This window comes from Episyrphus balteatus, chromosome 1 (assembly GCF_945859705.1).
Source record: "Episyrphus balteatus chromosome 1, idEpiBalt1.1, whole genome shotgun sequence".
NCBI classification, from domain to species: Eukaryota; Metazoa; Arthropoda; class Insecta; order Diptera; family Syrphidae; genus Episyrphus; species Episyrphus balteatus.
In genome coordinates, this window is record NC_079134.1 from 45,364,427 (window position 1) to 45,377,634 (window position 13,208).

General features: G+C 30.7%; 1 protein-coding gene across 2 annotated transcripts in view; it reads left to right on the forward strand.

The window, feature by feature from the left end:
- LOC129905914 (probable G-protein coupled receptor CG31760) overlaps window positions 1–9,106 on the forward strand; it is a 135,714-nt gene extending 126,608 nt beyond the window's left edge. For both annotated transcript variants that reach the window (XM_055981544.1, XM_055981545.1), the window contains 3 exons: window positions 3,569–3,818; window positions 3,967–4,271; window positions 9,003–9,106. In XM_055981544.1, the coding sequence (XP_055837519.1) occupies window positions 3,569–3,818; window positions 3,967–4,271; window positions 9,003–9,063 (616 nt within the window). In that variant the 3' untranslated portion in view covers window positions 9,064–9,106. The remainder of the gene's footprint in view (window positions 1–3,568; window positions 3,819–3,966; window positions 4,272–9,002) is intronic.
- Window positions 9,107–13,208: the final 4,102 nt, after the last annotated feature.

Sequence of the window (13,208 nt, forward strand, 5' to 3'; positions counted from 1 at the left end):
CATTTTTGAGTGACAAAAGTCGTCCAACAATTAAAATATCAATTTTGATATTTTATCATATCATTTTGACATTATTTAATTTTAGGTGGATAGTGAAAATTTCACTTTCACAATTAAAATATAATTTTGACATTTTTTTAAGTTAAAGTGGATAGTAAAAATTTCACTTTGACAATTAAAATATCAATGTTGACTAGATTTTACGTTTTAGTTTATTATAATGAAACCTATTTCTTTGTTTTTCTTTTTTATTATTTTTATTATTTTAAGTATTTTCTTTCTTTTTTCAAAACATTACTGAAAGTGAATATTCTTTACAAGATAGTGGTGATATTATTTTTTCTATTATTATAGGTGATATAATTGTTTTGTTATTTTCTCCCAAACTATGTGAAGTAAAATCTTATTGCAGATCAAATTTTCTCAGTAAATCATACATTTTACTTCGAAAAAACACAAAGCGCCTTTAAATTAGTACACATTAAGAATTTTTTATTTAATATTTTTCAATAAATTGGAATGAGAAATTGATATGAAATAAAATGCACGACTGGGTCGCACGTACTTGCGCTTATGCTTAAAGTAACTCTATTTTCAAAAATTTCATAGGTAGTGTAAAAAAATAAAATCTGTTTTTATAATTAATTGAACACTGTTTTAAATGATGTTTTAAAAACAAAACCAATTATGCCATTTTATTACTTGTATAAAAAACAGTTGGTATGCCATTTTGAAGAAATAATTAATTTACACATAAAAACTAAAAAAAAAAAAATTTTGAAATATTTTTTAAAAATCCAAAAATGCGTTTTTTGAAATTTTTTAACATTTTAATATTACCTTTACTCGAACACTTTTGTATAAAAATTTTCATCGAAATCGGGTTAGTGTTGTACGAGATATTCAGAAACGAAAAAAACCGTTCTATGACAGGTATATTTTTTTATTTCAAAAGTTGGGTCTTGTGTGTAATACTACACACAAAAATTTTAATCAAAATCGTTAGAGCCGTTTTTGAAAAAAATTAACTTTTCTATTTCCGTTATATGGCAGGTACCGTTAGTTTTGGTCATAAAAAAAAAAATTTCGATTTCCCCTCTAGGGAATCCCCAAAAACTGCTAACTACCAAGTTTGAAGAAAATCACTTCACTCGTTTAGGCTGCAGCTCCAGATAGAGACAGACACACAGACAGACAGACAGAATTGCCGGACTCACTTTTTGGCATTCTCCATCATCGTAATGTCATGTAAAATTGTTATCTCGAGTTCGATTTTTTTTACGAATCCTAAACTTGTCCTATAGTACCTATATCGCAAGTAAAAATGATAATAAAATACAGGGTGTCCCAAAAGTAATGGATCAAACGAAATCTGCTGACTGGCCTACTTAAGGGCTATCAGAATTTGGTAACTTGTTCATCCCAAATCCTTATGGTTTTTGATTTAATGCAATTTATGTGAAATTTCAAAAAATCTTTACTTTGCAACAGTATTTTGCTTCCTGCGCTCATTATTGATTTTTGTTTTTTTAAATTCTTTTACAAAAACATTGCCAAATAATTAGGAACAATTAATTAATCAAAATATTTTTTATTCCATACGCAATTTCGCTGCAAATTAACGAACACTTTAAAGTTTTATAAAAAATCAATTTCTAACTTTTATTTGAGAGCAACACAGCAAAAAAATTGAACGGTGTGAGAATGGTTTATTATTTTAAAAAGTTGCCCTGTTATTGTAAATTTCAAAAATGTATAAAAGTTTCCAAAGTTGCAGTTAGATCGCAAAATTTTACAATTTCAATTTAACTAAACAGGATTTTTCAGAACAAAAAACAACCAAAAATAAACACATTTTCTCGAACTGTTATTTGTTTATTTTTCTTTGAACAAAAGCCTCTATTTTTGTTTTTTTCGCTAGTCCACCCTTAAAGCTTATGACAAAAAAAAACTTTTTTCAAATTACCAACCTCTTAAAAATCAAAATAAATTTTTTTCAGTTTAATTATCCTTCCTACACATTTCTTCAATTTACCGTGGTTATTCCAATGAATTTCTTCACTATTTTGGTTTTTCCTTCTTAGTTCAAAAATTTTATCACAAAAACTTACTGCTCACTTTTTGTTCAATATTTTCGTTTGTCAAATGAAAATCGTTTAAAACCAATTGCTCTTGTTTGTCCAGCTGGAGTTCCTGATACATTCCCAAAATTCCCTCTATTTAAAAAATATTTAAAAAACTGTATTTTTACTATTTTATTATCTAAATTAAGTGCAAAACCAACAATTTTTACACTGAATAAAAAAAATTAATTTTTGTGATTTTTGAAGTGAAAAAAATTATTCGGTTATAATTTTAGAACTAAAGGTGGACTAGCGAAAAAAAATCTTGGGCTAACCTTGGGCAATCAAACCAGGCAGGTTTGAAAGTAATGAATACGAAGCCTTAGGTGTAAACAAATATTATGTTAGAGGAAATTTTTTTAAAGAGAAACTGCTCATTTTCGGGCACCAGTATACAGGGACGAATTTGGTATCAACTAAAAGATGGCGTTGAGCTTGTTATGTGTGTGAAATGTTTTCAAAATCCTTCATGGTTGCTGACATCAAAATCAGTATCTCAGATGTTTTTTTTTTTAATATATAGTAAAAAGCGTAAAAATCATATTGGTATTAAATGAAAAGGTTATCTTTCGAATAGGATACAAATCTAGTACAAAATTCACGATTTCAAAAATTTACCATTAGAAATCTTTAAATCGATTTTCTGGGTCAAAAAAACCATTCATTTGATACAAATATGATTTTTGTACGTTTGTCACGCCGACCGTCAAATGGTCAGTTTTTGAAAAAAAAAAAAAAACATCTGGAGATTCAGATTTTTAGGTCAGCAACTTCGATCTCAAATATCTCGCCTTTCCCATGAACGATTTTGAAAATATTATCACACACATAACAAACACCATCTTTTCATATGATATGAACTCGTCCCTGTATACTGGGGACCGAAAATGATCCGTTCTCTTTGTTTCTAATTTCAAGCCTCTTTCTTTACTTTTCCAGTGTTTTTAAACTTTGAACTTGGGTAATTTTAAGAGTTCATGACTTTTTACGATTCACCTGCTACACATAATTTTTTGAGTAGGTACCCTCTTAGACTTTTTTATGTGGTTTTATTAACATAATTAAACCTTTAAAGCATTTTCAAAGTTCTTTATTAATACGTAGTTTATTAACTTACTGTCAATAAAAAACGTAGCTAACTACTGTATAACCTCATTCGAAACTTCATTCAACTTTAATATTTAACTTAAACCTAACAACATCTAGTTACTAACCGACGACGTTTATTAAGGAATCATTTTGATAACAACGTCTCTTAATACATTTTTAAAAGCATACCCTTAAGTTCAAGTAGTAGTATTTTGTATCTCTAATATTAAGGTGTACTTATTTATAAATCTTTTTGTTTTTAATACCAACCAATTCATCTCAATTCTCCTTAAGGATACAACGTTTTCATAAGTTTATATATCCATCGCTCTTTTTCATTTACACAATACACACAGCCTCTTCATATTCCCCCAAGCTGGTCCGGACATAAAGTACCTCCTGGGGTTCATTCGCACACAGTTGTCCACAACTGTCACTGTCGTCTTGGTTTTCGGTCCGAAAATATCTCGTGTTTTCAAAGGACAAGGAGACCAATGGGACAATAAGGCTCGAGTTCGTAGCATTACAGCATCATTCTCTCTCAATGGTGTTGGTTTAGTGCCTGAAGAATCACCCGACTTGTATCAGGAGAACGAGGAGCTAAAGGTAAGTGTTGTATTTGTTCAAACCAACAACAACTATCACCAAGTTCTTATATGGGCTTTTAATAAAATCATTCAAAGTTGTTTACTGATGTTTTTTATTTTTCTTTGTCTTGTTTATTTGTTTTTCTTGTAAACAAAAAAAAAAAAAGGAACAAATCCAAAAGCTTGCTCATCAAATAGAATTTATGAAGACTGTCCACATGCAAATGAATAACCGTCATTTGAAACCAAAGCCCGGCGGCTATTTTACAATCACGTCAACTTCATTTCAAGCCCCATTTACAAAAACACCCGTCTTGACAGCCCAGACACAAACGTCAAAAGGTTCATCTAGCCACCATCAGCAGCGCCACCAGCAACACCATCAGTCTCCTGTCCAGCCACCGATTAGTAGCTGCATAAGTGATGATGGTATTAGTGGCACGAACAGCAGTATTGGCGCCAATTCAATTGGGTAAGTAGTGTTCTTCATTTCATTCTCCTGATTTTTGGGTTTTCTACAAATTGTAAGTTGAATTACTACTTAAATGTTCTGTCGTCCTTTCGACCAACAAATGCTTGTAGTGGATGAAACAGTCTTCTACAATCTCAAGTTCAATAAATAGTAAATTAAAGATGCCCAAAGAATTACTCAAAGCAGCAAGAAGAAAGGCAAACAAAAACAATAGTTTGGAACAAGTAGTAGGCTATTAGACTGATGAGATTAATTTATTTTTATTTGTGGAAGTGCTCGAAGCCTCGAAGTGAAATGAAGGATGCGTAACGTATATCAAGTTGTACATATAATAGAGCAACAACCCGTATCGATTTTCTATCATCAGGCAGGGTCGAAAACCTTCTTTATATTAGATGAAGTAGAATCGAAATGGTATTTTCGTTTATATACCGGTAGTGATGCAGGATATTGGGATCGGGATTGTATTGGTGTATAAATAAATTATTATGTTGTATTATTGAAATAGATGAATGTTTAATCAATTAGGAAGGGCTGGGAAGATCTTAGGCATTTAGAGCTTTAAATGAAAATATAGCAGTTTATTAAGCGTCTTACATAAGTTGAACGGAAAATAATATTGGAATGACAATACATTGAATATTAATTAGTTTATTGAAATCTTATAATAATTGATTTCATAACTAAAATAAAACTTTATTGCCTTATAAGTTATTTATTTAAAAACAAAAAAAATAATTGTCGCAAGTATACATTTAAACAAAATTTTTATAGCAAACACAAAAACCATACAAAAGAGATTTAATTGTTTCTTTTATTCAAAATAAGGTTTTTAATACAAAAATATTTGAAATTACCTAATAAAAAACTCATTAATTTTATATTATTTTATTTTTAAATAAATCAAATCGCAGTATTAAAAACTATTTTCCAAATACCTATTGATTTTTTAACCTCTTTTATCTACTTAATGCAGTTAAGTAAATCGATTCAACGAAATAGAAAACCCACATACAAGCTCAAAAACGAAAAAATAAATCGAGTTAGCTAGCTAGTTCTTGCATTCAGGTAACTATATTGAAGCTAATGTAAGGCCAAATTGTTGTCAAAATTGTAAGAAATTCGACGTACATATATTAAAAAAAAAAAATATTTAATGCACACTTTTGGATTAATATATTCTTTTGAATACAGACAATTTTTAAATTTTTCAAATTTTAAATGCATTTTTTTAACTGATGTTTTTTTTTTTGTAAATTGAGTATCGAGTTATTTGATGAAATGCACATTTGTGCAGTTTTCATAACGTCAATACCCAAGCAATATGAACAAAAATTGGAACGATTTTACATTTTGTAGAGAAAAATTACCCACAAAAAAGACGAAATTTTAAAAACTAAATTTTGGAAACCATAAGTCTGCCAGGAACTGTTTGAGACTAAAATTCCAGGAAATTTTATTAGTTGAAAGGCTGTGATACAATATTTTTGTCAACAACTTGTCCTTAAGGGTTAACGTGACGAAAGACTGAAAAATTCAAATATTTTTCGGAATTTTTTTAGCATTAGCTAGAGTTAAAATTATTATTATTATTTCTTATTTTTTAAATATTAACGACCGATTTCACAGTGTCCTAGCGTAGCAAAACTCTTGTAGACCAGTGATATTAGGACTCTGTGTTAGTATAAACACGTTAAGTATAAACACGTTAAGAAAATGTAAAAAAAAACTGTCACATTGAAATACTCGAGCGCGTCAGATATTAATAGGGTGTACTCGCATTGGCTTTGTGATAACCGATATATATTAATCTGACAATTAGACAGTGGTGGGTGGCTGAAAAAAGCGGTAGAAAAAATTAAAAAAAAAAAAGTTATTCGAGCGTGTCAAATTTTGAGAGGGTACGTTCAGTGAACTCCAAATAGTGTTCAATTTGAATAACTGACGATTTGGACGTGGCCTACACTTATAAATTATTTTTGAAAATGTAAAAAAAAAATTGTTAACTTAAGTTACTCGAGCGCGTCAGATTTTTCTACTGTAGGCTCAGCTCGATGTCAGAGTCACCCTAAATGATAATCTGACAATTATGTTAAGGAGTACTGCTAATCTGACAATTTAAAAAAATAAATGAGATAGTTTTTGAATAAAACAATAAAAAACAATTTCCAAAATTTAATTTCCAAAGATTAGTCCAGGATAGCCCAATTTTTATTTTCGCTAACCTACGCTTAGTTTAAAAATTATAGAGGCACTATTTTTTACTCACCTCACAAAGAAAAAAAAATAGTACGCATACACCACAGTGACCGTTTTTAATTTATAAATGTATGTATCTCTTGAAAAAATAGTGGAATAAAGAAAAAAAAATTGTGCTAATCTTGAGAAATCGAACCAGACAGGTTTTATTACTGTTTTCTTGGTTTGGGAATTTCTTATAATGAATTTCATGGCTTATAGTGAATGGAATGAATTGACAAATAATGAAATTGACTGCAGTTTTGGGTAATTTTTCTGAATTAGCCTAGAAAACAAATTTCCCCAATTTTGAGTTAGGGTGAAAATTTCAAATTTATTTTGCGAATGTCTCGAAAGATAATGTAAACAAATAAAAATGTTTGGAATTAAAAAAAAAATCTAGAAGATCTTTTGATTTTTCATAAAAATCATTCTACATTTTTGCCCTAAATAACTAGTTGAGTTAAATGATAGCTTTTTCGCATATTATCAATAAATTCCCCAAAATTACAGGCCCAACAGGTTAGGTATAGCGCCTTACCTTTAGAAAAAAATAAATTCGCTCTTGTTTGTGGGTTCTCTAATTTGACAGCTCAGGCTCTAATTACACATACATGCACACGGCATGTGTATTCTATACACATATATGCACATACACAAGTAGAATGACAGTTCTGACTCTAATTTTGACAGTTTTAATGCCGCACTACCAAACACTGTACATGTAATATACACCTATTCCTGTACATCTTATTCTAAGGATAAAAGTGGATATTCTTGATATTTGAAAAATCTAGATAGTAGCTACTGAAGCCGTGAATCTCATCTCACACTTAGAAAAGCATACGAGTATTTTTTTTGATAGAAAATGACATTTCTTGCATCTGTATCTGGTGTATACTTTTTGATTTTTTCACAAGTTTCGTTTTCACAAAAAACACATTTCACAGTTTGATCACTCATAATTGAAAAGATTTTATTAAACTTTTTTCATTAAATTTACAAAAATATTTGAGTATTACAAACAAATCTAAGCGCGTAGTCCAACTTAAAAAACGAGCCCGATATTGTGATCAGCTGAGATGGCATAATGGTTGGGAACTATACGAGAGAGTGAGAGACTGAAAAAGAGTGAAATGGAACAAAAGGCCCAGAGAGAGGTATACACAGCTCTCAACATACGTACAGTACCTTGCCCTATTATTAGGCCCAACCGAAAAAAATAAAATTTTTTTGGTGAAGTGTTGCTGAATCTTTAAAGTTTCGTGTAGATACGGATTGACTTAAAAAAAGTTAAAGAACTGATAAGTTTTGCTTGCCTGGTCTTTTACGTAAGAAAAAACTACCTCAAATCTAAGAACATTACGTAATGACAAGACGATCAGAGCTTTTATATTAAAGATGGGGCTTTTGCCATAAAGTTGAGAATTTCACGTTATTCCTCGATAAAAAAATTTAAGTATTGGACTAATCTGGAAATTCTCCGGTCATGAATTCCATAGAAAACGTCTTTTGGGGGTTATTCCCTCTGGCACGTTATTTTTATCAAATTTAATGAATTCTTTAGATTTTTTTAAGTCAATCCGTATCCACATAACAAGTAGTGTAAGTAAATTAGACAAAAAAATTGTATATATTTCGACAAAAACGTTAAAAATTCAGCAACATGAACCAAAAAATTGTATTTTTTTTGTACTGTGCGTTCATACTTTATCTATAATTTTGGCTATATTGCCCCATGAAAACCGTCAGATTATATGTTTTTCGTGTTCCTGTTTAAATTCCCTTCAGGATAAAAAAAATTAATCGCGCTCGAGTATTTCGAGGTGACGTTTTTTTTTACAACTTTGTGACTCCCCCATTTTCTTATGCCACACTCAAATTGTCAGATTATTGAAATATACACTTTTCTGGGTGTACTTAACCTACCATTTCTTAATCTGACGCGCTCGAGTATTTCCGAGGATCGATTTTTTTTTTTACTAATCTGACGGGCTGCCCACAAAGAACACCACTGTATCAAGCTTTCTTATTTGGTAGGAGTACATTACTGAGTACAAGCTTTCTCCCCATATGATTTTCTGACGCAATCGAGTAACGCGCGAAATCCCTTCCTGGGCTCCCCTACTACTACTTTTGTTAAAAAATTTGCCGTAATACAATTCAATTTGTCCTTCACAAAAATTGTGTTTTTAACATTTTTGTGGATATAAACATCGTTGGAAAGCTGACTAATACAAGCAGCTGCAATTCTAAATAATACCTACCTATTAAATAGTTTTTAATCACAAAGCTACTAATCTCAAATTGTCTTATTTCCTCATGAGTGTACAATTTTAATATCTTCTTAATCGGATCTTATCATATATCCTTTTTGATACAAACGGTTGTGCTTTCTTTTTCTTGAATTAAATATTTTAACGTCCTCGAAGAAAAGATTATATATAATAAAAACCCCAACATCCTGTTTGTTTTTATTTTCTCCCCACACAGATTTGCAGCCGCCCCAAGTATACAAACGCCACAAATACACAGTGTCAAGGAGAAAGTTTGACGAGACGACCGAAGTGGAAAAGATTGCTCAATTGAATTTAACCTAGGAATGCAGTATTCAATGTCAACAGTACATAACATCACGGAGATGGCATCAACAGCGTCTACAATATCATCTGATGTATATGCTTCAACGCGCACCCCATCGCCGCCGACCATTAGTGATGCTGCCATCACATTTACCGAAAACTACAATAATTTGACATCACTATCATTATCATCAACCATAACTGACAGTAAGACAATTGACATTAGACCTCCAATTGTTGTTTAAATATAAATGTAGTAGAAGATAATGAGACAATTCATCCCAACATTTCCCACCATTTTTGCATCTCACCCAAAAAAAAACTTCCACTTTACCCACCTAAATACCACCTAACATTTTATTCAAATACAAAAAAATCTATCCTTTTACAAAAACAACAACAACAATTACCATTCAAATAAATCCTTTCTACTACTTTCAATTACCGTTAAATTAAACGACAACACAGCAACAACTTAAATTGAATAACAAAAAAAAAATCGAGGTAAGCGCAAAACAGGAATACATACATAAATAAAAATAAATAGAAAACAATTAAAATTGGTATAAAAAAGTATTATCCTAGAAAAAAAAACAAAAAAATTAAAAAAAAAAAAACAATTAATTATAAGATGTATGTGTGTATAGTTAAATATAACAAGACAAAAAAATTATTAAAATTAAAAACAAAAACTAAACAAAAAAATTGTGGAAAACCAATAATAGGATAGGATTTTACAAAAACCAACGTTTTAAACGTTTTTGACATGTGTACATGTTAAAAAACAAAAATTTTATTGCTGTTTCTTATAGCCCCTGTAGTATGAGAGGTAGTGTTGCAATTATGGTTTCCTCAAATATTGAATAAATAAGAAGAAAGTAATTTTATCGCTTAGTTTTTTATTTATATAAAAAAAAAATTTGTCAAATTATTCCAAATCTAGTTTTAAATTTTTTTTAACAATAAACCTTTTTTAAGGTTTAATATTGTGACCACCATAGTTTCAAAAAACTTCGGTCCTCATAAAATTTCTTTCTTAACCAAAAATGCAAACATTACCTCCCAGACAACAAGACCTTAAAAAACATATAAAATTGATTTAAACAAAATTTAATTCCGCATAAGTGTTGCTCAATGTCGTTTTATAATGTTAGAGTGTGTATTAGTGGTGCTAATTATATTTTATATTCAAAACGGTCTGATATTCTGCGGTTCATTATGGGCTTTTGGGATTAAAACCTTTATTTTTACCGACTTCCAAAAAGGAGGAGGTATTCAATTCGTCTGTATTTTTTTTTTTTTTTTTTTTTTTTTTTTTATGTTTGTTACCGCATAACTTTGGACTGAGTGAACCAATTTTGATAATTCTTTTTGTATTGGAAAGCTGGTGGCTGCAGTGTGGTCCCATTTCAATTTCGTTCACTTTTAGCCATAGGAACCATTTTTAAAACCATAAAACCCAGTTTTGATAAATGGAAGTCGGTTTTGTTTTTTTGCTAAAAATGATTATTTAATAATTAATAAGTTTGAGCCGTGTTAGCTGGAACCAGGATATAGCAGCAAAAATGAATAGATTTCCATCAAAATAATTAGTTTTAATTTGATATTTAATTTTATTGGTGTTTTTCATTTGAAATCAATTTTAACTTTTATGAATACATAATATGTATTAGGAATGTTTTTTTTTAGGAAGAGATTAGGCAAGGCAGCATTACAAATATTAATTAAGGGTGGATGTAACCGATTTTAAAAATCTTTTTTAAGTTTAATACGAAGTTTTTAATAACGTACATCCTACAGTATTTATAATTTATTATTTAATCAAACTGATCTTAAATTTTGTCTTCTCTTCAGAAATTTCCAAGTCAAATTAAGAAGCAAGTTCCAAACCTTCATGTCTTCAAGGCGGTAAGAGTCGAAATACACATGGGAGTCGTGAAAGGGAAAATGTATGCACTAATAGTGCCGATGCCGATCAAATCGAAGATGGAATAGTCTAACAAACTCCAAAATATCAAGGTAGATTATGGCCTACCCACGACAAAAAAAAAGCCAAGTAGATTTTAGCTCAATCCAGGCCTTTTATAGACAGGGATTTAGGTGTTATCATAAAACAATGGCTTACAATGCGAAAATGTAACGCTATAGAGAAGAGACTAGTGAATTTCATAGAAACTTTTGTGAGTAAGAACCTCCTCTGCTGCTCCTTTAAACAATCCGTCATTACATGCCAAAGCCCTGATCAACCATTCCACAAAGAATTAAGGTTACAAGAGTTACGCAAATCAACGCTAATTAGGCTTTTCTAAGAAGGTCCTCTAGAACCCACTATTTCTACCTACCTACTATCCTATCAACCCAAATGTTAAATTTAAAGCGACTTAATACATAACTTAACTGGAAGGGTCACTGTGGTGTATGTGTAATTTTTACAGGATATTGTTCAATTCAAACGATTTGACCTTTGTTCATTAAATGATTTTTCCTTTAAAATAGTAGCACTTAAGAGCAAGTTTAGAATTTAAAAAAAAAATAACCAAGTTGTTTGGGGTCTCCTTCCACTTGCGTTCAATACCTTTGACGAGGTCTTCCTTTACTACACCGTCTCTCCATCTCGAAAACTTATCGGGCAGTAGCATTGTTGTCCATGCTCCTTCCATGACTAAACCAACTCAGGCGCTGCACAGTTCGATGTTCTATATTCTTCTCTATTCCCCATCCATGCAGACGGGGCCAAAAATCTCCCGAAAAAATTTGAAAAAATCTAAGCTCTAAGGTGTTTTCATAAGCCTCAGTGAAAGTCCTTGCCAAAGCACCATAGAGCAGGACTAGAATAATAATAATAGTAATCCTTCGTTTGATTTAAGCGCCTCGGAGTATAGGTAGACGAAATCGTTTACTACCTCGAAGTTATGGCTCTTCATGTGGTGCCGTTATGTCCAATACGTCGATAATGAGTGTTAGTTTTGCTTTCATTAACCGTTAAGCCGTTAACCGTCATTAACTTATTAGCCGTTCACAAAATCGCTACTACATAACGTTGCTTTAACCGTTTAGAAGATATTCGTATCCAAATCACAATGCATACGGGTCATAAGAAAACTATTGAAATCAGTGAGCATTGGTTTGGATACGAATATCTTCTAAACGGTTAAAGCAATCAATTTGATTCCAAGGAATTTTTTGTAGAACGTTTAAGTCCCTACAAGAATATATCTTGCTAATTTGAAAATAATGAAGTTTCAGTGAATTGGAAATTTTTTAAAAATATAAAATGTTTTTATAATTTTTTTTAACTTTGACCTAGAATATCTTTAGAATGGTTAGATTAATGAAAAAAGTTAACAACACCTTTTTTGTAGAGGAATCAATTTCCAACAAGAATATGTCTTGCGCGTTTGATTATTATAATTTTTCAATTTGTTACAAAATTAAGAACAAAAAACGAATTTTTAAAGATTTTCTCGATTTTTGGACCTCAAATATCTATTCAACGGTTAGATAAACGAAAAAAGTGTAGAAGGCCTTTTTTGTAGAGCGTTCAATTTCCTACAAGAATATGAAAAGAAATTTGCTAAAAAGTCAATTAATAAAAAAATTATTTTTTTTAGTAGAAGCTTGATATAAAAATGGAAAATTGAAAAGCGGAGGACCTTCTCATTAAGATAAAGAGCTTAAATTTGGTGTGTATATTCTAGAGGGGTCTAGCAATCGATTTTTCGGAGTACCAAATCAAAAAAAAGAATTTCGATTTTTTTGACCCACCCTAACGTTCACATAATACGACAGATAGGATCTTTTAGACAATGTTAAGGAGGCTGATACCTGTAAAGTTGGCACAGCTCAGAGGATCGCCTTTCTTAAGGATTAAACAAATGCAAATGCTCAGCAACAAGGCCATCAGCTTTTTGTCAATAAATCCACGATGGTGAATCCGCATCTGAACTTTGGCTATTATGAGGTAGTAGTCCGAATATATGTTGACTCTTCGGAACGTTCGGACATCCATAGGCACTAAAATCGTAAATCGCAACATGGTCAATCTAGTTGACCGTTGATCAATGTAGTTTAAAAATAAAACACCTAAATGCGAAATAATAGTACATTTAGTTTGATT